The sequence below is a fragment of the Pseudopodoces humilis genome, chromosome 1 (genome assembly GCF_049639895.1).
Source record: "Pseudopodoces humilis isolate 2021_Gansu_Grassland_sample_001 chromosome 1, ASM4963989v1, whole genome shotgun sequence".
Taxonomy (NCBI): Eukaryota; Metazoa; Chordata; class Aves; order Passeriformes; family Paridae; genus Pseudopodoces; species Pseudopodoces humilis.
Window position 1 is genome coordinate 86543974 of NC_142200.1, and position 23700 is coordinate 86567673.

Genomic DNA, 23700 nt, shown 5'->3' on the forward strand with positions numbered 1-23700 from the left:
ATGTCTATTATTTCTGCTTAATAACATACCTTGAGACCATCCTACCTGGCTGTGAGCCACATAATAGGGGTGTAATGTGCCTTGTTATTTTACTGTGGTTTTCTCTTTTGTTGAAAGGTATTTTTTTGATTATGCTATTTTTCTGAGGTCAAATGCAAGATGCAGTAGTAGAACTGTGGTAGCTGGGATGATTTAAGGGTAAAAGAGAAAAAAGCTTTGTTTTTTTGATTAAAAATATTTTGGCAGATCAAGTAATGTGGCTGGAAATACAGACAAGATTTCCACCTCAGTATCCCTTTGTCATGTCTCTTTCTTTCCCACCTCAGCTTTCCTGGCTGGTCCCATACAAGGTGCCAATTCTCCCATAGCAGAGCAGGACTCAAGTGCTGTCGCACTATTTGCTAATCCAGGGATAAGGGGAAGTCAAACTGTCATCTCCATAGACCTGTGATCCAAAATGATCCTTTAAAGATGATCTTTCCCTTTTGAAGTCGTTAACCACCCAACATACAGTTATCCGAAGTAAAAGCGGAATTGCCTATCTTTCCAAAAGTTATGCTTTAACTCAGCCACAGAATGTAGGTTTGATAAAAGATTAGATTTACAAGGTGAGATTGCACAGTTTGCCCTGTGCCAGGGACCAATTATATTATCAAACTGGTTCCTTCTGGATTTAAAATTTAATCTCTGTGAAAAGTAGCCCACTGTTTTAAGCTATGGCTGTATGCAGGATAGAGCATACTTAGAAAATGGTCTCTGTTGCATCTCTTTCAGCCATCTCATGCTGGCATATCCATCTGTTTATTGTGTTTCCTGTGTTCTTGCAAGGCAGTTCTTTGCTGGCCTTCTGACAGTGTCTGAGTGCATTCACAGATGAGAAGAAGGTGTGGAAAAAATACCCTTTACCTGAAGCAGACTGAGATTCCTGCAGTTGCAGGGCTGGCAGTCCACAGCTGGATGAATTTCCCCATTCTCTTGCGCTGGAGGCACAAGCTGCGTTTTTGCAGGCTGTGGGAGCCATGGGATCGTGGGTCTCTGTAAACCTGCTGGATTTCAAGCAGCAATGAAGTCCACTTTGAGCCATGTCTATCCATGCCTGCATTGCTCCTGAACCTCCATGTTGCCTTACAAAGTTTTGCTGCCAAAGCTCACACTGTACCAATTTTACTGAAGTAAATCCTTAATACAGGACCAAATTGACCTCTGTTAAAAAAATTATAACATTCACAGAAAATATGTATATTGTATGCAGAAATATATCACTCTTTTTTCAAGAAGTGACCAGCCCTCTTCTTTGCAGGTATTAAAGAGAAAGATAATGTCAATAGGTCTGGAGAGGTAAGATCTGTAACTTGTACACAGACATTTTTCCTTGAATCCCTTAAAAAATGACAAAATGTGCTCTTTAAACAGAAATCATCAGTGTTTAAAACTTGCAGGAAAAAAACAAAATGGTATTTTTGTAAGTCCTTGCTTCACATCATGGATTATCCTAAGTGCATCTATTGCTGAAGTCAACCTTCCCTCCTGCCACGCTTCCCCCTCACACCCCCCTCTCCAGGTTTTCCTGTCTCTCTGCACTGAGTTTGAGCCTCTTGCTTTCACAAGCGATGCCCTTCCTGACCCCTGTCTCTGTATCTGCTCACACATTCCTCTCTTATCTTGCTCTCAGGCTGCTCCAGATTCCCCCCAGACCATAGACCATACTAGACCACATGTGTTTACAGAGCCTAGCTTGGTGCCTTCTAACAAAACTGGCTTTCATCCTGACACTGAGTCATATGACCTTCCCCCCTTTTTTCCAAAACCTTCTGTATATGCATGAACCCTTTAAACAGCGGCATCTGAAATGTTTCTCCATCCATCTCCATATTTGTAAGTCTGCATATATGATCAATGTTTATATTAGGTAGCTGTTATCCTGTTCTGAGTCTGTTCTAGCTTTATTTTACCTAGACTGTGGTGACCTCTGGGCAAAGGCTCTGCTGTGCATGTTTCTAAATCATTAAATACGCCATTGATGCTCAAAAAATAAGAACATTATTCATCTTTGAAAAGACTTTGAAATTAATTTTATGTGTGGAAGCAGCTTAAGAAAAATCTGTGGGGTGAGAATTTAGTCAATAAAGTCAATGGAAATTACGCTGCAGGGTGTTTCTGAGTACAGTCTTACAATTATTGCTATCCTCTTGCAGGTTTAGGTTATTAGTTTGCTTTGACTTTATTTTAATATTGATAAATACATGAAGTTCCCTTTCTCTCTTAAATGTCGTAGATTCAAATGTCTTCTGGCTTTGTAAATTTGTAAAATTGACTACATTTTGTTTGTTAAAATAATGTGGCCTCAGTGAAGCATATTTTTTTCCCCTAATGGGTCACATGGGACAACAACTCCTCTTTTAAGGCGATACCCAGCTCCAGGGAGAGAAGACTCTAAAATGCACCGAATGCGTGTTGCTATAACACGCCTATGCCTAAATATGTGGTGCTGTTACAAACTTCAGCCCTGTAGAAATCCTATTGTTTATCATTGTGAGAGGCTCCACCCCAAACAGTATTTAGGGCAAAGCTCCTGTCATAAACCCGCTGGCATCCCAAGTGTTCTCTGGAAACAGAGGTTATCTCCTCCTTTTGCTGCTGGTCCTTTGAACTTCCTGTGGTCAGGGAATCCTCCTGGTTTCAGCTAGAATAACAATTATGAAACTATGCCTGCTCTCCTGGCTGGGGTTTGTGTCTAATTAACTTTAACAGGAGTCATAATTTTAAGAGTGATTTCTCAAAAGCGTTATAACTCAAGACAATTAAGGCTTGAGAGAGAGCGCGCGAGACAGGGAAGGGAGGAAAACAGAGGCACTCCTTGGGGCAGGGCACTTCATGTGTATTAAGGAGATGTGACTCATTCCTGCCTCTAGTCCCAGCAGAAGTAATACCTTCTGAATAAGTTCTGCATGCTAGATAAAAACTTGTTTGCTGCTGCAAAAATTGTATCGCGCTTGTTAGAACAAGCACCCTGATGGGCTATTCCCATCGAAAACAAGGGCACACAGCAGTGGATTTTTCAGTATGTTGGTGTAAATTTTGCACATGGTTTTCAGCTCATCAAAGTCTGCAGAAAAAAGGGATTAAAGGGAAGGAAATGTAGATGAATGAATGAATGAATGCAGTCGCTCTTCTGGAGAAGGATGTTTTTATTCTTGCTATGCATGAAATATGTGGTAGTGCATATAGAATACACCCATCAGTCAATTTGATAGGCAAAACCTGATTTTCTTGAGGACATGTGAAACTAGAAGGGAAATTATGGCAAAGCAGAACATGAAAGTCCTGGGCACCTCTAGGTCTGACTTTTTGTGTGTTTATTTAAAAGTAGCTCTGCATGCAGTACTGTATATATGATAGATGTTATCTTAAACCAGGGCATCCCACAGACCTCTCACAGAATCACAAAATCTCTCATGGGCATGATGCCAAGGAGGATAACGTGCATGAAGGATGTATGTTCTGCAAACATACAGGAAATCAGGTTTTGTGACAGAAATCTGAAATGCTTGTTTGAAATCTGAAACGGTTTTAAGGAAAACTCCTGCTACTACTACAGGGGTGATCCCTCTCATTACTAGTAGCATGATGATTGTAGAGGAAACAGGGTGCTTTTTTACTACAAAATTGGCTCAGAGCAGGTTTAACCAAACAGAGCCAGCCAGAGTACAAAAAATCCTAACTGATGTTCCTGGGGATGGACTGTTGCTAAAAAATCCACATGGACTAATTCACTGAAGGACTGTATCCACAGTTTCCCCTGGAGCAGCCTTCCAGTATCCCTGCAGAAAGCTGTTCATTTGCTCCAGATGAAGCAACACAGCAAAATTCATATCTCAGTATGACAAGAGACTACGAGCAAGCCTTCACAACCCGTGGTCTGCTCAGGAAAGAAACCCTGTCCACCTTGGGAAGAAAAGTCTGACCTAGGCAGTGGAGCATCTTGTGTCCTTGGAGCTGAGAGCTGGGAATTTTGTGCCCTCTGGGAGGGAGAGAGTTGATTTTCTCAATGTAGAAGCCTGGGGGCAAACCAGCATATAAGTGGTATGGACAATCAGGGGCCCAGGAGTGAAAGAGGGAGCAAACCACAATGACAGTGTAGATGTGTCCTAAGGATGATGTCTGATGGTTTTACAACATATTGTTGTAAGCAATGAACATTAATCTTCGTCTGTAAATCAGCTTGTTTGCCATTTACTCATAATAATTTTGCATTGTTTTCTGCTTGTTATATTTCTAATGTTAGCACAGCTGTTACGTTGTCTCATCTCATTAGTTTTTTGGCTCATTTGGCACCTCCCAGAGATGCCAAAATACAGGGGAGATTTTTGGAAAGTATTTCATCACTATTGTTACTGGCAAAATTATGACCAGCTCTAATGTTTTAGCATGCTTGAATGTGAATATCACTAACACTTGGACACTTGGACACATCTATGTCCCTTATTCTTCCATCATAAAAACAATGCTGACAGCTCCACCTTCTCCTAGCTGCTGGATGATAATCCAGCAGCAAGAAATACATTTAAAAGGAAAATGAAAGGAAGGCTAGGAAAAGCCTTGTCTTTTTCCACCCAAAAGGCAGAAGTATCAGGGTCTCTACTGAATCTGGCAGAATTTGTGTGTATGCTACTGAATGACAAAGAAGGTGATTTATAACCTTTGGAACAAGGACGTTCCAGGACAGATTGGTGTGCTCAGGCTGCTAGCAAACCTTTTTGAGGGATGGTGGTGAATGCAAAAGTTTTGTTATTTGAATGAGAAGGTGTTGTTTTGGAATAGTCAACATGGATTTACCAAGTCTGGATCATCAGATCACACAGGCTTTGCAGGACCTCTAGAGGTCTCTCATCCCACCCCTCCACAAAGTAGTTCCAGGTAAAGCAGGTTGCTCAGGGTCTTGCCCGGCTGGATTTTGAGTTATCTCCAGGGTGGAGACTCCACAGCCTCCCTGGGCACCTGCTCCAGTGTTTATCCTCATGGTAAATTTATTTTCCCCTAATATTGACTGGGAATTTCCCCTGCTTGACAAAACTGATTGCTCTGTGTGATAAGGGAAGAAGAGCAGTTGTTATCTGCTCTGAGTTTAACTTAATGTTAGGCATGATTTCCTAGAGAACCCTCGTATCTAGGTTGGAACATTCTGGTCTGAACAGGTGGATAAGTAGGTGGGTGAAAAACTGCCTTGTTTCTTGAGCTTAAAGGGTTCATATTCTACCTGGAGGTTTTTATAAGCAGAATTCCTCAGGGATCTGTTCAGGCAATTTAATATCTTTGTCAGTGATGTGAAAGTGGAGACAGTGTGCACCCTCACCAAGCCTGCAGCTGACACCAAACTCAACAAAGGAGACCAACTAACACGTGCCATGACCTCAGGCTCAGAGACCTGAGCAGCTGGAGGAAGGGACCAACAGGAACCTCATAACATTTGAGAAGGACAAATGTGAGGTCCTGCAACTAGGGTGAAGCTGCTCCTTGCAGCAGTACAGGCCTCTGCTGAGCTCTGCAGGCAAAACTCCACAGCCAAATATGTCCAATACACATGAAAGTCCCTTCCTCCTCCTGCCCAGCACCGCTGCATAGGAGCTCTCCTTGGGCACAGCTTCTCTCTCAAGCCGCTTTCCGTGTGCCCTTTGCCCAGCTCACAGGAAGGTGGAGCAAGCCGTGAGTGCTCCCACCTCTCCCAGGAGAGCCAGGTTGTGCTTCCTCTTGTTCTTGTCTGCATCAACAAGGTGCATTAGCTACAGGAGCATAAGAAAGGGCAGTCTAGTTCATAATTATTATTTTATTGCTTTCTTGCAGACAAAACTTTTTTCAAGGATGTGGCTAGTCTGTCCTGCAGGTGAGGCCATACCAGTCATGCAACTGGCAGGACTGGACTTCTGCACTTGTTCTTAATTGAAACTCATACTACATTTAACAGCGTGGCATGGGCAAGTCAAGTTTCTGCTTATATTGAAGGAAATATATACAGTATATATTATATTATGTATACAGTGTATATATTATATAATAGTACAGTGCATATATATACACTATATATATATGGTATAGTATATATAGATATATTATATATGTATACCGTGCATTACATAGTCTTTCATATTGAGTGGTTTTATAGTATCTGTTCACAGGCATTTTAAACCCTACTTGAGCACACTTTTGTCCCTGAGACCTATGCAAATGGCATAGGAGGCATCATCATACAGTGAGCTGATCTGGATTCCTACAATGCCATTTGGAGGTAATTTCCTAGGAATCCATGCAGAAAAAAATTAAAACTGTTGACCCCTCAGTGCCAGCATAGGTGCTCAGAGCTATGTCAAGAAAGTTAACACAAAGTAATAATATTTTTTCCTTGTTTCCCATAGAAGTTGTTTTGTATGTAGAGGGTTGATTCTGGCTGGATGCCAGGCACCCACCAAAGCCATTCTACCACTACCCTCCACAAGTGGACAGGAGAGAGAAAACAGAACGAAAGGTCATGAATTGAGATAAGGACCAGGAGAGAGATGACTCACTGAATACTATCATGGGCAAAACAGATTCAACTTGGGGATATTAATTGAATTTATTACCAACAAAATCAAAGTAGGATAATGAGAAGTAAAATAAATCTTTAAAACACCTTCCCCCATCCCTCCCTCCTTCCCATTTCTACCTCTTCTGCCATGGTGGCACAGGGAGACAGAGAATGGGGTTTATGGTCAGGGCATCACAGGATGTTCCTGCTGCTGCTCAGTGAGCAGCTTCCCCTGCTCTAGCTTGGTGTCCTCCTAGAGGAAACAGTTCTCCATGAACTTCTCCAGTGTGAATCCATCCCATGGTAACAGCTCTCTACAAAGTGCTCCCACAGGGGTCACCTTTCCACAGGGTGCAGTCAGTCCTTCAGGCACAGCCTGCTCCAGCATGAGTCCCCTATGGGGTCACAAGTCCCTCCAGGAGACCTGCACCAGTGTGGGCTCCTCTTTCTACAGGTCTTCAGGTGGAAAGAGGAGTCTGCTCCAGGGGGCTTCCCACAGGTTCACGGGCATCCACCTGCTCTGGTGTGGGCTCCTGCATGAGCTGCAGGTGTATCTCTGCATCCCCAAGGTCCTCCATGGGCTGCAGGGGCACAGCTGCTTCACCATGGTCTGCACCACAGGCTGCAGAGGAATTTCAGCTCCTGGAACACATCCTCCTCCTCCTCCTTCTACACTGATCTTGGTGTCTGTAGGGCTGTTCCTCTCACATATTCTGACTCTGCTCTTCTCTGGCTGCAAATTACTTCTGCAATAAATTTTTCCTCCCTAAATATGTTATCACAGAGGTGTTATGGTCACTCCTGATTAACTCAGCCTTGGCCAGTGATGGGTCTGTCCTGGAGCTTTCTGGCACTGGTTCTGGAGAAACTTCTGGCAGTTTCTTGTAGAAGTCACCCCTGCAGCCCATCTGCTACCAAAACAGGCCATGCAAACTCAACATAGTTATCAGCCTTGCTGGTTCTTGTGCTGCTAATCATGCAAAAAATGAGTATTTTTATGGAGACAGCTGATGTTTCCTAAAGGGAGCTAAATCACCCTAGCAGAAAAGTGGATCTAAACAGAAAAAGAGGAAATTAAACAGTAATTTTATTTCCTATGTATCTTACTCAGACCTACTTACATAGAGAAGATATTGTAGATACCCAACACATCCAAATCAGATGGAGAACTGGGAAGAAAACACTGATGCAAAGTAGCTTCTTTAGCATCTCATCATATTAGGACTTTAATTTTCTGGTCTCTTTATCAGACTTTTATAATTACATGGAGCAGAGAATGAGAAGGCAGAAAATTAAATGCAATTGATTCTGCTATTTGAACTACAGGGTTCGTGTAGGTGTTTGGGGGCAAGAAGCAAAGCACAGCAGCTCCTGAATGCTGAGCAGCAGAACTACAGCGATAAGTGAGGAGGAGGAGAAGGAGGAGAATACTGTAAGTTTGAGAGAATCTTAGGCAGCACTGGAATTTGGTCTAGACTGAAGAACACTTCCACATTTACATCACCACAACTTGAAAGCTGCAGAAATCACAGATGTTTCATGATCCCCAGTGGCTGCCTTGTAGTATTCTGGTCCCTCTGATGACAACTGCTTGAGGTTTAAATGAGTTCTAGCAATGGTTGTGCTTTTATAATGGAGGAAAATACAACTGGAATAAAAGAGATCCCATTTCTGATCAACATGACTCAGCTGGAGGGAGGAAAGAGGTTGACTTCAACTTCTGGCTTCTGAATTTGTCATTAGAGAGTTAAGGGTCATGCGTGAGAGAAGGCTGCCTCTTTTTCCTTTTCTCACTGGTAATGCAAACTTGATAGTAATAAAATCCCCTGTTGAATGATGAGAATAAAAAGGACTCTTAGGAAACTTTCTGAAGTCAAGTTTTATTTATTTGGAAAGGCTTTTTCTGCACCCATCAATTCTTAAAGCTGCCTTTGCCAAGTAGTGCAAGGTTCCTTTGGTGTGGTGAGCTCTTGCTGGCTGGGTGTACAAGCACGCACAGCTGGAGCACGCAACACTGCGATAACATCTGGAATTTGTACAGCAGGTATCTTGGTAAGGAGGTTTCCAATTCTACCAGAACATAAATTGCCCTCCGTAGCCTCAAGGTTTTGGAGAACAAAATATTCCTTTAAGGATGACACCTCCACTCCTCATCTGTGAGAAGCAGAGTTTTTGGCACAGTAAAGAACTGAATCTTTACTTTCCTTGGTTGTTATCAAAGTAGTTGTGGTATGACCCACAAATTGAACATGAAATGACAGGTCTGCTTGCAAAAACTAGTGCAAAGTGAGTTAATTGGCATTCCTTTATATTAGATCCAATATATATATTCCTATATATTAGATCTAATTCTCCATTATCCTCCACAGTCTTGGATATACTATAAAAGTTCAGCATAGGGGAGTTGTACATGAAAACCTTTTCATGAAGTTTTACCCTTCCCTCCTCCATTAAGTTGCTAAAGATGCTTAGAACCTTTATAGCTGCTGTGATCTGGTATTCCCTCTTAAAAGGTATTTTAAATTATGGTGGTTACATTTTAATAAGGCTATCAGTGCCTCAGGCCAGTGCCATAACCCAGTTATTTGAGATGTTGGGATGACAAACATCTGTTACGATGTGCAACCTTGCTGATGGAAGATTCACTCTAATGAGGGGGAACCCTGGCTGTCTACAGGGCAGCTGTAGAGGCTCCCATTTGATCCTTCACTTTCATTTCAAAGAATGAGGGCACAAGCAGAAGAAAGGGATGGGTGTCAATAAAATCATGGTGCTCCTTATCCCCTTGGGCTTGAAGACACCTGGGTGCAAATTAGAGCAGCCTCAGTGTGAAGCAAGTGTCAAGATCCCTTGAGAGCTTCTACTGTCCTACTTCTCACCTTTTGCTGTGTGTGGTTGAACAGCTCTGTGGTATCTAACAACAATTATCAAAATGTCTGAATAATGAGGAGCAGATGCACCTTGCCAAAAGTTCATATTTTTAAAAAATAATTCATCTTTGTAAATGAATGCATTTTGCGTGCATGGTATGTGACTGAAAAGATTGCTGCCCAACTACTAAAGAATAATTAGTCAGAAATAGCCTTGTATTGCTCTCAGCACTATTAAGTCTCTTGAGATATGTTCTCAAGCTCTAGCAAACATCAGCAGGTGTTGGTGAAAGAAACAGAATGGTGAAGTGAGACTTTAAAGGAACCATAATAATGTAACATTAATATTTGACCTTGTGCAGTCACTGTTTGAGTGCTCTACTTGCAGCAATATGAAATAAAGAGCTGTGTAGAAATACTGTGTGCATGCTCTGTGGGTCATGGTAGGACCATGCTGGGAAAACAATGTCCCATGCTGGTCTCCTCCAACTGAAGCTGAAGAGTGAGGCATCCTGAAACTTTTTGTCTGAGTAGTCCGTCAGGTTTGACAAGACTGACACATCCCTTACCACACCCTCTACTTTTGCATGGTATAGAAGGAATTGTGCAGTCCTAAGCTTCATTCCTCTTGATTAATTCAAAGGCTTTTTTTTTTTTTAACCCTGCCAGAGACTTGAGATGGTAATATTCCAGGGACTGTCAGAAAGGAGCACAGAGGCTGTTCAGGGACCTGGAAATGACAGCTCTCAGCAGGCAGTCCTGGACTTGGCTGGACACAAGCTCACAGTGAGCACACTGTATCAATCATACCCTGCCCTCCGAAAACTCTCCAAACATTCACTGGGGCATATCTACATTTTAAAGTGAATTTTGCTGCAGGGCCCTTTAAGTCATAATTAGACACTATTTGAGTGTATTTAAGATGTATCTTCCCTGTGACAGGGATACAGCTGAATAAGATGTCTGACCCCTCTCAGTTTGTTATTAATGACATTTTAGACCAAATCTACTGTTGCTCAGAGGTCTTCCTACTGGCACCAGCCTCGCTTCACATGCATGGAACAGCTCAGACTGTGGAGTGCTAACTGTCAGTTTTCTGGGGAGAATTCTGCCTGAGCAAAGGAAGGAAGTTGAAATTCCCAGGACTGGCTTTCACGTCATCACAAACATGGACTTTGAGAATGCTGCCACTCAGTCCAAGCTGCCTCTTCCCAGGCAGCCCCTGCACAGGAGGAGAGGTGCACATCAAGCACCTTACAAAGACACAAGGCCAGATTAGTGGCTTGCACGTGAAAACTTGTCCTTACTGCCTAAAACCGTGGGAGTTAGGAACACAAGAGTGACATACTGGTTTATCTGGATGATTTGATCTGTTTGGAAGGCCAGAGCTGATTTTTTTGCAAGCTACAATAATGGAAATCAGTTATCAAGTCATATTCAGATTTGTACTTTGAATGCCAGATGTCACTGGTTATCAATGTATTTCAACAACTTTAAATTTATTTGGTTCCTATCCAGGCAACGAGAGCATTAAAGAGAGGATGCCATTAGATAAGCTCAGAGGAGGCCACGTGAAGTAGGAGGGGCTGGCAACTACTGCCAAAAGCAATGAATTAAGCCATTGAGGGGAATTTCAGTGTACCCCCGGGAATTCAGTTCTCAAGTAACATACAGAGGTTTCCCTGGTACAGACAGGGACCGACACAGTGTGTTAAGTTCAGTTCAGGTAGTGTCCCGGGTAAAGACCCACTATCCAGCAGCCTAAGCTCTAACCTTAAAATAGGGCTTTTGGGTCTACCATTTGGGGTTGGAAAGGAGGCTTTCATTAAAATTAAAGAGATATTCTAAATAAAACTCTGTTTACTGAAGCAGTCATCAGCTGCTGACATTTTCCCTCTTTGGAACTGCTGTCACCCAATTCCCTCATGGTGTCTGCAATTCTAAGGGAGGCACATTAGGAGACAGGGCTGCAGTGTGGACACTAGCTCTGGCTTGGTTTCAGGTGCCTGTAGGGAATACTATATCTCCTTTAGACTAACTAGTTTAAAGAGGGGCTCCTAAGATCTAAGCAATTTTAACAGAGCCTTACCTTAGGAGACAGAACTCTGCTAAAGGAGATGAGCTATAAACACCAAATTACCACATTTTATTCTCTCCTGCATGTAGTTTTTCTGGGGAGGAAAATTGTGGTTTGGTTTGAGCGGGAAGGAACCCTAAAGATCATCTACTTCCATCCCCACTGCCATGGGGAGGGACACTATGAGACTGCAGTTTGCAGTTTACTGGCCATTTGCACTCAAAAACTCCTTGATGCCAAAGAAAGTCGAGTAACTTAGGATGTGGCCTTAGGTATATCAGGACTGGGCCTTTCCAGGAATAGCAGAGCAAGGTTTAAGTGAGATCATCCAGCTATTACACTGATATTTCCATGCATTTAGGTGAATTTCAAGCAATACCTATGTGACTTCAAGATAACTGAGTCCAGCTAGGGTAAGCACCCAAGAAACACTGACTGTTTCAGCAAATTTAATTATTTGCATCTATTTCTTTAATTTCTCTATGTATTAAAACATCTAAGATAGGAGAACTGTGCTGCTCAAAGTACCATCTCAGTCTTATCCTCTTGGCCTCATTTTGGTGGGGCTAACTGTGCAAGTAGGACCACCAGAACCCAGTGATTATTTAAGTATTTAAGGATTTTTTTCTACCTGTCCGGGTAGCAGTGACTCATCCAGGCCTCTGGGTGTATCTCACACACTCTGTCTCCATCACAGATAATGGTGTGTCTCACTGAGCTGGCACACCAGTCCAAGCTGAAGGGTGAGGCTGATTGGAGGTGGTGCTAAAACTCAGCAAGAACCTCAAATCAGTGTAATACTTTTGGATCTCTAAATACGCATAAATATAAATGGACAGCTTTCAAAGGGACTTGCTGGAAAAAAAAAAAAAAAAAGAAAAAGCTTTATGTTTGTATGTCTAAATATAAGTTCCTGGCTTGATACACTGCCATGCAAAAATCTGACTTTTATGTATATTGGTGGTACTGATTCAGAGATCTGTATTTATGTTTCAAAAAGTTTGAACTGGAGTATCAAAGCACAAAGTTCAAGTTTCCCTCATTCTGCATTTCCTACCTATTCTACATCTGTTTTCTACTTTTTTCCTTCCTTCTTTACAGCATTAAGCCTCTATATTTGTTTTTCTTACTCATCCTTATTTTGTATTCTGCTACCTTATGGCTTTGAAATGTAATGCCAAACCATCCAATCGTGCAGATGTAATCTGTATTCAAAACAGCATCCCAAATCCACATATTTGCACAAATATATATGTATGTCTGCATACATATATATATGCACTCATATGTAATGATTCACATTACATATAATACAGCATATATATTACAATATAAAAGTCACTGTATGACTTCACATATAATAAGCCACCTTGCATTCTGCCTCTTCGTAGTGCTCTTTACAGCTCCAGGCGGTGCCACCAGGATGCCCTTCAGGACCAAGCAACCCCACGTTTGCTTGGAGGAGCTCTTATGCCTCCTCTACGCCACACTTTGCCCATCACCTCCAGCAGCAGGACAGGTTCTCATGTCACCTGTGCCATGAGAGTCCCAGCAGTTTCAGTGGCACTGCGGAGAACTGCACTCATTCGGTTTTCTTTGTAATAGTTTAGGAAGTCTTGTCCTTTAATATGTTTAACTAGTTGTTACTTACTGTCCCATGACCTATCACTTGGATTTGAAATGCCAGGGAAACGAGGAGTGCAGAAAAGACAGAAACAGGCCCAAGAATTTATGCATGGTGTGGGCTGCTAGTAATCTCACACAAGTTTAAAAACCTTCCAGCAGGCGTGTTGCCACAGAGCATCAGGTGGCTACACGGCTGGGTCATGTACTACATGGCGGGGTGAAAGCCTCAGGATCACTTCAGAAAAGCCTGGCACGGTTATTCATGAGTGGCTGCTGCTTGTAAAAACCTGGCCATCTTTGTTTTCCCACACATGGACGAGTGGCCAGACCAGCTGAGGCAGTGCCACTGAGACTAGCTGGGAAACGGTGCTCACTTGACACTTGAGACTAATCCGATGGTCACCGGCTGGCAACAAACGCCCCTCTGGGCATCCTACAGCAAACTGCCTTTGCCGACACCCTCTACACGCATGAATGTGTTAAAATTACTTTGTCCCCTAAGATACAGCCTATTTGAAAATTAAACACAACTTTCAGAGCACCAGAGGGCGGGAATCAAGAAAATCTGAGGAGAAAAGACAAGTTTAAATGCCGTTTAAAATACTGTTTCTGAGTATATTCTTTCTCAGGCACAAATGCAGCCAGCGCATGGCACTAGTCCAACATTCACGCACTGAGGCACAAGTTTCAGCCCTGTTTCAGAAATGCATTGGGCTTGGAGTGCCCAAAGCCCTCCTGAATGTGGGACCCTATGTATTTTGGAATTGATGAAACACACACGTCGTTTTCCCGACGTGTATCACCACCCTGTGATGGCAGAGGGCAGCTGCCAGCGGACCAGAGCCATCCTCGACGGAGTGGTGCCGATTTGGCCAGCGCTGCCTTGCTCAGGTGCCGGGCTCTTTCCGGAGAGGCACGAAGGTGTTTGGTGTCCAGGGCACGCTGGCCCCGTCCATGTTCCCCAGCCCTCGGGCGAGCCGCCCCCCGCCCCGCGGCTTCGGCCGCAGCTCCAGGCAAGCGCCAGCCCGCGAACACTGTACAGGTCGGGAGGAAGGTTCCAGCGGGCTCCAGCCTCCGCTGGCGACTCCCGAGGACAGCACACGCACCGGGAAAGGTGGTGGAAACACCGGTGCGACGGTGACAGAGGCCGTGCGGTGCCCGGGCGGCCACCGGGGAGCGACACGGCGGCGGGCGGGGGGCCAGGGCCGCGGAGGAACCCGGGGCGGCCGCCGAGGAGGCGCGGAGGACGCAGGCGAGGCGCGGCTCCACGCCCAGGAGCGCCGCTTAAAACCACCACGGAAAGGTGTGGCCTCGCCTTTCCTCTGCCGGCGGGGAGGGGACGAGACGGGACCTCCGCTCTTGCCGCCGCCGCCAGCAGCCCTCGCCGCCCGCCCGGCTCCGCAGCGCGCTCCTGCCCTGCCCTCACCTGCCCTCACCTGCGGGCCGCCCCGACCCCCGGCTCCCGGCCCTTCCCCGGCCCTCGGCCGACTGCGAGGGAGCGGCGGCACCGCGGCGGGCGCTGCCGGCCGTGAATGCCTTTCGTGCCGTCGGGTCCGGCTCGGCTCGGTCCCGGTCGCTTTGCCCCTCGCCCCGCGTGGTCCCGGGCGGCTCCCCCGCTGCCATGAGCATCAACGGCGGGTCCCACCCGCGCATCAACACCCTGGGCCGGATGGCCAGGGCAGAGTCGGGCACCGACCTGCGCTACGAGATGAGCTCCCATGTCGTGGGGGGCGGCGGCGGCGGCGGCGGCGGCGGGACCACCACTCACACCCACAAGACCTACTACTACCAGAAGACCTACGGGGGGGACTACGCCTCCGACGGATACGGGTAGGTGCGGGTCCAGCCGGCCCCCGGCCCCGCTCCCTCGGGGCCACCTTCGGACAGATGCCGTGAGCCCGCTCGCGGCGGGATTCCCTAGGTGCGAGCTCGAAAGTTTCTTTTTCCTGTTCCTCCCTGAGGCGTCTTAACTTCTAAAAGGCTTTTAAATGCAAGCGAAGAACTCACTTTTCAAAAACCGCTGTTGGTGTTGACTCTCCTTGAAGAGAGTAGCAGGACTAAAAACAACGATTCCCATTTGCACCGAGGGCTGTAAATGGGTCTGTGCCGGCCGTGTTGACCCAGCAGTTCCGTGCTGATAAACCCCCCCTCTGCTCAGTGACGCAAAACAAGCTGAACTGAAGCGAATTGCTTTATACCCCGTACACCCAGGCTCTGCCTTCCCCAGCTAGTTGCATGGCTAGGGCTATAAAACCATTTTAACTAGTGGGAAATGTTCTCTTGTTAATTTTTGAGTTTGTTTCTAGTTTGTGCGCGGCCTTGGAGTTTAAGCCGTGATCTTTTACAGAGCGATCCCTGACATTTGGTGGCAGGGGGCAGAGATACATGACAAGCAACATCCGTCTGCTCTCCTCGCCTCTTACCTTTCTAACTTTCCACTAGCCCTGGCGCTGTGAGCACAGTCAAGATCTTGTAGGCTGAGTGCCAGTTGTGAATCCTGGCTTGGGGAATGCCTGTTCTCATGGATGCAGCAATCTGTGCACATCAAGTCTGACAAGGACCTTCTGCAGAGTGCAATAAACATGAAGACTTCTCCATTTATCTCCTTGTCTGGGAGTTCACAGGACTGAAAGCAGGCAGCAGTTACAGTCACTGAAGGAAGCAGTGCTGGTGTATGGTACAGCACCATCACAAAGCACAGCTGGTGATGACTGGTTTCTGTGTGTGGAATGGCTGTATTAAGTCTCTTTGGTCTAATTATGGATGCCACTGACTCAGGAATTGATGCAGAAGCCCTGTCATGTATTTTGTGTTAGAATTTAAGGCCTAGATTTATGTATAGTACACAATTAGATTGCAAAGGGGTGAGAATTAAATGTACATCATAAATAAACAGCAGATGAGAAAAGGCTTTTATATCAAACAGATCTATTAGTGGCCGTAGAGAATTAGGGCTATCCTAGAAAGCACAGTGTGCTCTGCTTAGGTATGTCAGACCTGTTGCTAGAGGACCACTGAATGAATGACAAAACTTGCATTCTATGGACTTTTTGTTTATTACTTTGCCCAGTTCTTAGTTTCAGTTCTTTCTTTGACTTTCGGTTTGTTGCGTGCATAGGTAAGTTAGTTACAATGAATTGCAGCTAGAACACATCCAGTTACCAATACAGTAGTATGAAAATATCTATTTATTGCTATATCATAAGAACAATTCAGTCCTGTAGCGTTGGGGAGTGCACACACTAGGACTCCAAAATGCCATTGCTGTGCTGCCTGTGTGAGGATTTGTTTTGCTAGTGGTGCTTCATTGCAAATACCTTTACTATTTACAGGAGACAGCCATGAAAAATGAATGGCAGTGAATGTTACTTCCTGGCCATGCTCTTTTTCCTCACTTTACACTGATGCAGCTCTATTTGGATTCACTAGGGTGATTTCCATATCACTCCTGACTTTCACTAGAGGAGAAATGCTTTCCTTTAATTTAGCATTCTTTGGCTATAGTTACATGTTTTAAGCCAGTCTGTAGTTCGTTGGGCTCTTCTTTCTGTAGCATTCAGTGGTGCTGTAGCAAGAGTGGAAAGGACAAGCCTGATCAAGAGGTTACAACCTCATATGAACATTCTTTCATTTGCTTTTTATAACATAATATTCATATCTCCTTTCTGGGAAGGTATGTCTTGCAAAGGAGGTTGCAATAAAACTTCCTATTCACTTTATTGTGAGATTTCTGAGTGGAACTAATGACAATTATTATTGAGATTAAAAAAAAAATAGTAGGTATTTACGTATTTTTTTAATGTGAAAAATCTGACCATACCAAAGACTTTTAACTATTTTTTTACAACAGAGTATGTGTGTTTCCCACCTTATTGAGTTGCATAGGGGTTTTTTCTTAAGTAGTGCTGATATGAATTAAAATGTGTCTCAGAACAAGTGATTTATTGTCAGTTAATGAAAAAAGAAGTTTTGCCTGATTTTGCACATGTTTGTGTGCAGAAAATCCACTAAATGCTCTGCATGCTGTGCTATTTGGATCAGGACTGTCATCTATGGAACTAGTTTTATTAATTGCATTTAGCCTGACATTTTCAGTGCCAAAGCTTAGTGGCATCTACTGAACTCAGAAAATGGAGGCTTCTTTTTTCTGTGCAGAAGATCACTCTACCCTAATTTTTAAATGCAGCAGGATTCAAGTTAGGGTCTAGTCTTGTAAGTTTTGGGGCGTATTCTGCCGAACAAGTCTGTGCTGAGTATTACATTACTCACAGAGCAATATGAGACGCTCCCTACCCTTAGGGCTCAGCAAGGTGCTTTTACAACATTCCCGGTTTCTTCTGGCTTGGGAACTCAGGATGAGCTTGGCCCGGAGTACAGATACTCAGCTTGACAGTGACTCACACGCTGCTAAACTGCCAATTCATCAGTCAAATATTTATCAATGTCTTTGCTATGGAGATAGAAATTCTGATAAACCATGAGAGAAAAGAAAAAAAAAATGCAAACTTGTGCAGTTCTATTTGCCATTGCTGAGATCAGGGAAAAAATAGCCTAGGATTCACGGTCACTGAGTGACACGAACATAAATTAATTTACAGAGTTCTACTTAAGGATTCATGTAACTTCTGCGCTTCAAGTTAGAAAAGGAGTTAGAAAATTACCTCCCCTGCCCTGACACTACTTTGAGGAATCAAGAAACAAAACGTGGAGAAAACCGACTCAAAGCCACACTTTTGACTTTCCCGTCGGTCTCGCAAGGATCTGTAGAGTCCTGGCTGAGCTGAGTGCTGGTAGAGCTGGCGTGGTAACTTGTCCTTTGAACCTCTCGGACGGCGAGGGAGGAATGTGTGTGAATTGCTGCGGAATACCTGCCCTGCTCGGGCGGGCAGCGAAGTGGGGACGCTGCCAGGCCGTGGGAAGAGACCCAGGCTGTTCCTTTCCCGGGGCTCTGTTCCGTGGCGACGAGCAGCTGTGAAAGCCTCTGGCAGGAGAAGGGGGCTTGCTGCGTTTGGAGCGGCTGCTCTCCAGCCGAGGTGTATTTCCATGTTCCAGGCTAGAGCCGGTGTTTGGCACCTCCCTCTCCCAGAGGCGAAAAGGTGGGAGAGGCAGCAGATCTGCCTGCATGGGGCAGGTACGGCCTTTGGGAACTGTTCTGCTGCTCCTGGTGATTCATTCCAGTGGGAAAAAGCATGAGGACTTTCTGTGAACAGGTGTGGCACTGTCCCTCGTGAAACCCTGCCTGCTGCGAAGGCACTAAGCCTCGGGGGTCCTAATAATTCAGTAACTCACTTGTGACTACTGGATTTTTGCACATTTTTGATGCTATTTAGAGCCTGATTGTGCCAGATGCAGAGGTCTTTTGAGGTTTCCAGCCATCACGGAAACCCCAGTCTATGTGCATCCCTTGGCATATGGGACTGGTTTGGTGAGGCTGTGGTGTGCCAAAACAGGTCCTAGTTAGAGCAGCAGAGACACATGGGGAGAACTCTTGATGGTTTGACAGTTTGTATTCACCTTCTTTGAGGTGGGAGAGGGAAAGCTGGACTGTAGCATTTTAACTCCTGGTTATATTCTTATGGATGTCGTGCTTCACCACCTTTCTGCCGTTGCGTTTTGCAGCGCACACACACCCAGATGGCAGGTGGTGGCGGATGGGCGGTGGTATGTGCAGGCTCTGTGCTGGGAATGCAGATTCCAGGTCAGGTTTTTCTTCTGACTCGCCTACCCTGGGCATACCAGGTAATCCCTTTATGAATCTTTTGCTTGTTCAAACAAGTTTGTGTGGAGGGGGATGGGAAGTGTGAAGAAAAAGAAGCGCTAATTTTTTTTTTTTTTTTTCTCTTGTTGAGTTGTGGGAATCATTCAGTATTCTGGATCTGCTAAAAGACATTCTTTTAAAGCTTCCTCCATTTTTTGAATTGATAAAAAATATTTTAAAACTTTGAATTTTTAAAAAGATGGAAGTTTTGTGGAGGGCTTGGAAAATCTAACAAGGATTTTTCTAATTTGTTTTAAATAGTATCTTCAGGACAAAAGCAACCTCTTTGTGCTTCCAAACCTTTAGGGAGCTGTGAAGCTGTGGGAAGGCTCCTCAGAGTTGCTGGATGTGTTTCTGTGTCTCCTTTGCCCTGCTTCTCTGGGCACGGATCACACCCTGGACAACTCAGCAGCCTCTGGATGTGCAGTAGCAAAGACAGACACCAGAGCAGTCCCCACGGTCCAGCGTTTGTGCTGGGGGTGTGCAGGTTTTGCAGCAACAGGAGGCAGATGGGAAGGCAGGAGGTAGCTTCCGTGCCCCTTGGGTTCTGCAGTGATGACATCAGCTTCCACAGTGGGCCTGTGGGGGTGCAAGCTCAGTGTCTAGAGAAGGTATTTGGTTTATTTGAAATGCATCACTTGGGATGATTTTTTGACTGCTTGAATAAGTTGGTGCCGGCAGTACTCAGCCCTGCTGTGCTCAGGGGACGTGGGCACCTCTGACATGTCTGTATCTACTCTCGTAACTCATCATAAGGCCTTGAGCGTGTTTCTCAGTCCCTTTTAGGAAAAGCAGGAATAGTTCTTTCTTGTCTCAGTAGAACTGGGGGTCTTGTAAGGACCATGGGTACTGCTCAGCAGTTAAACACAAATCCTGGTTCAGACATTGAGGATTCAACACTAAAGTAATGGCTGGATTTAGCTCAGTTGGAGTGTATACCAGCAGGGAGGTGTTGCCTGAGCTGCTATCCTGCCCAAATCCCAGTGGCAGCAGGGGTTGGGCTGTCCTCTCATTTCTCAGGAAAAGCAGGAGGGTAGTGTAGTATAGCAAAGGAGCAATGTGTTCTGCCTTGACACGCACTGAAAAGGGTGTCTCCTGAAGAGAATGACGACAGGGACATGCTATGCCTTTCCTAGGGCTTTCCTGACACTGGAGAGCAACAGGCCTCCATTTCAACATCCCAAACAAAAGCAATTCATCTGTGTTTTGAAGTGTTTTCATAATTTTAAAATAAAGATGCTATCCCCTTTTGTTTTCCTTTGTTCCTTTAATAGTTAATGAACATTAAGTTATTTTAATAAAGAGCTCTGCATAGTAGGATCTTTTTGAAATTCATGAGGTGCCTTCCAAATAAGTGCCATGGTCTAAAATGAGCTGTCGGGGCAAATACATAGTTAAGGTCTGAAGCAGTCCAGTCTGTTTCACTCAGCACTGTTCTGCAGGGTTTACAAAACCAAAGCAGCAAATAGTCAGGTTATTGCAAATGTATATATTTGTTAGTAGTGGACCCTCCACTCTTTTGCTATGAGTCCTGCTAAAAGACCGGCCTCCAGTTCTTCCCATTTCTGCTGGAATGGTTGATAACATACACTGCATCTGCAGGGGTGCAGTAAAACAAATGAAAAATCTGTTTGTATTTTCACTGTATGGTGTACCCACAGTGTTGGATACAACAGGATCCCATTCATAGGTTGGAGGTTTAGATGCTGTCAGAGTTAAATCAAATTGTCGTAGCAGCAGTAGATGTTACAATGACCAAATGTTACGCTAAACTTGTTCGGTTTCATGTAAACAAAATCAGACAAAACAAGAGAGACGCTGCCAAAATACCATGTAAAGTAATCCACTTAATCTGTGTTCTCTGTGATATCTGTTGTTATCCTACATTTTTCTAAGGGACATAAATACATTTTTATGTAGCATGTAGGTTACATGTTTTTACTTTAAAAGTTCAGCTTTGTTCTTGCCTCCATGCTATGATGCTGTCCAGCATGTTCAGGGTTTGCCTCAATGGTCAGTATTTTCTGTGTTTGGTATGGTTTTACTTTGGCTGTCTGTTTCCCACTGCCTCAAGGCTGATTGTCTTATTAATCTGGAGTTTCTGCTTTGATCTGCTTATCCCCATTAAAGGCCTGTTGGCTTCATTAAGAGGTAGATAATACTGAAAGACTTTGAAACTGCTGATGAAGTACCTTCCTGTCACATGGGTGAAAAGTATTGAAGATGTGTCCCTGTGAGATTGTGCTAGTGCCATCCCATGTATCAACATCAGTATATGTCTGTGGAGGTATTGTCTTGCTAAGTATTTTTATTTTTAAAGTTCAGAGATTGATTTATGCCCTTGGGCATGTTTGTACAGCTAAATCCCCTTCAGATTTGAAGTTCTTGATTCCTGTTGGTTTGGTGGAGCTATGCCATCAAACATCAGCTCCTATGCTGGCGTCTGCTTTTTCTGATTGTGCCCCAATAACTCCATGTAGCTCTGTTTGGTCTTCTGACAGATTTGAAAGCCAGTGCCTCTAACAGGCCATGACCTTTTTAACATTATCATAGGATTTATACTTTTCACTCACAAAACTGGTTAGATTTTTAACAACAAAGGAAGCATTAATAAAATTTCTCTTTTCAATTTGTTTAGCTCTAGCTTCTGCCATTATTTTGGTTATATCTTTATCTGCTGGACTGGCGAGCCTTAAATATGTGCTGCTTTCTTCTTGTGAAGGTCCCTGTGAACTGTAAACAAGTAACTTGTTGTTACTATGTTTGAAGACCTAGATAGCGTGTACTTAAGACTCTCATTTCAAGGCCTCTCCTCCTGCTTTTGAAACAGCTTTGTTCATCAAAATTTAGCCATTTTAAGGTTTTCAAATTTTTTAATTATTTAGGCAATAATTATAAACATGGCATTCAAACATCATTCGAATGTACACAAAATGCTCGTATTTCTGCTTCTCTATATTTTAAATTAATAGTTTGATTTATTTGAAAACAGCTTTTCTTCACAGTTTCTTGCCATATTAACTATAATAGCTATTGTTTAGACCTCTTGTCATGGTGGAGTAATGTCTTTGAGTTCAGCAAAGTTAAACTGAAGCCACTGGAGATAGACTGACTGGTTACACTATAAATCTGGTCATCATCTATACTTCATTTGGCTTTAATGGATACCCAGCATTTGTAGCTGCCAGAACATGATGGAAGAATTGATTCAAGAAAAAATACTCTTCCAAGGTTCTAAAAAGAGAAAATTGCTCAGAAGGTTTCTCTCTCTTCTTTATTATGTTTCATTCATGAGAATAATTGTGGGTGTAATTAAATGTAAATTTCACATGCAGTCAGATATTTCCAGATCTAAACACAGCAGTGATGCCTAAGGAGAAGGAATGATTTAGAAAAGGAAGCTGACACAAAGCCTGGCACAGAATCAGGCCCATATGTTATTTTTCATAATTGTTCTCTTTAAGCCGTTTCCAAGATACACAGGGGTGCATAGCACAGTGGGGCGCAGCGTTTGTGCAGCCAAAGGGTCACAGTACAAGCCGGGGGCTGCATGTGTACAGCTTGTTTTATGTCACCCAGTGACTCTGTAGTTTTGCCTCTACTCCTCTGAGGGTCTGTTCCCTGGTATTGGGGAAGCTGCTGAAAAGTTGCTCAAACCTTTTCTATTCATTCCAGATGAGCTGATAGGAGAACGGCAGGCTGCTGGTGCATCAAAAGCACATACTGCAGAAGGGCTCTTAAAAATATTGAATATTTCTCACCACTCCAGTGATTTTGCCAAGGACAGTTCTGCTTTTTCATTGTCACAATTCCTTTTTTGAAGGATGGTCAGAATCTGTTTGAGGCAGCAGAAAGATTTCCATTGAATCCAGATTACTTGCTGGTTCTGAGTTGGACAGGTTCGCACTGGTACTCTTGTTGGCATTAGTGTTGTAAGGAATGTTTGTCTCTTTAGTGATTTGTAATGGAAATTGTTACCTACTGTGAGCACAGGAGTTAGAAAACCAGGCCAGGCTTGGAAACACCTTAGCTCCTACTGTCTGTTAGTGGTTTATTTTAGTTTCAAGTGTTTGGGTTTAAGAGTCGTCTGGGCTTGCTTGGGATGTCTGATCCCATCACCATGGAATGGCTCCTCACTTGAAGCACCTCACCCCCATTCAACTGCAGTGGCTCACTTTGATGGCTGAATCCTAAATGCTGGAAAAGGCAACATTCTGGCAGTATGGATGCTGTAGGTTATGTGTAAGACAACAATAATAACCCAGTTACCTGCCTTGATTTTTTCCCCCACTAGTGTTTTTAGTTCAGGAGTTTTACTTGGAGACTCCAAATTCACACTTTATGTATTTGTAAGAAAGCATGTCCTCTGACTCCAGGCCCTACATCTATTTTTGTAGTAGCTTTGTATCTTGCAATGAATTCCTAAGACACTGCACTAGCTTTTTACATTTCTGCTGATAAAAGGGCCTTTCTTACACTTGTGTGGACTTGTGTGCTCCAGTGCTTGCCTAGCTGAGGATCCTGCTTTCCTTGTGTGCCCTGACATTTGATGGCTGGTGTGATAACATGAACAATTACATCACACAAAGGCTATGCTCTAATGTATTGACTTTCACAAAGATTGTGAATAATTTATTCTCACTGTAATGATGCCAAAGTTTTGTCTATCAAAGCCACAGATACCTGAGGAAGAAGAACTTTCTCCTTTATGGCATGCCAATTTCCATGTTCTACTCTATCCTGTGGCAAAGTCAGTCCATGCCTGCTGTTGCAGGACTATGAAGTGGCTCTGTCATCTTGGAATTGT

At 44.0% G+C, this 23700-nt stretch overlaps 1 protein-coding gene across 3 annotated transcripts in view; it reads left to right on the forward strand.

Annotated features, from left to right (window-relative positions):
• Positions 1 to 1827: 1827 nt before the first annotated feature.
• The window catches only part of DSP (desmoplakin), a 51986-nt gene continuing 30113 nt past the window's right edge, over positions 1828 to 23700 (forward strand). For 2 of the 3 annotated variants that reach the window (XM_005525305.2, XM_014254569.2), the window contains exon 1: positions 14490 to 14965. In XM_005525305.2, the coding sequence (XP_005525362.1) occupies positions 14757 to 14965 (209 nt within the window). In that variant the 5' untranslated portion in view covers positions 14490 to 14756. Of the gene's footprint in view, positions 1876 to 14489; positions 14966 to 23700 lie in introns of those variants that run through there. The other variant, XM_088054029.1, reaches the window with a different exon arrangement.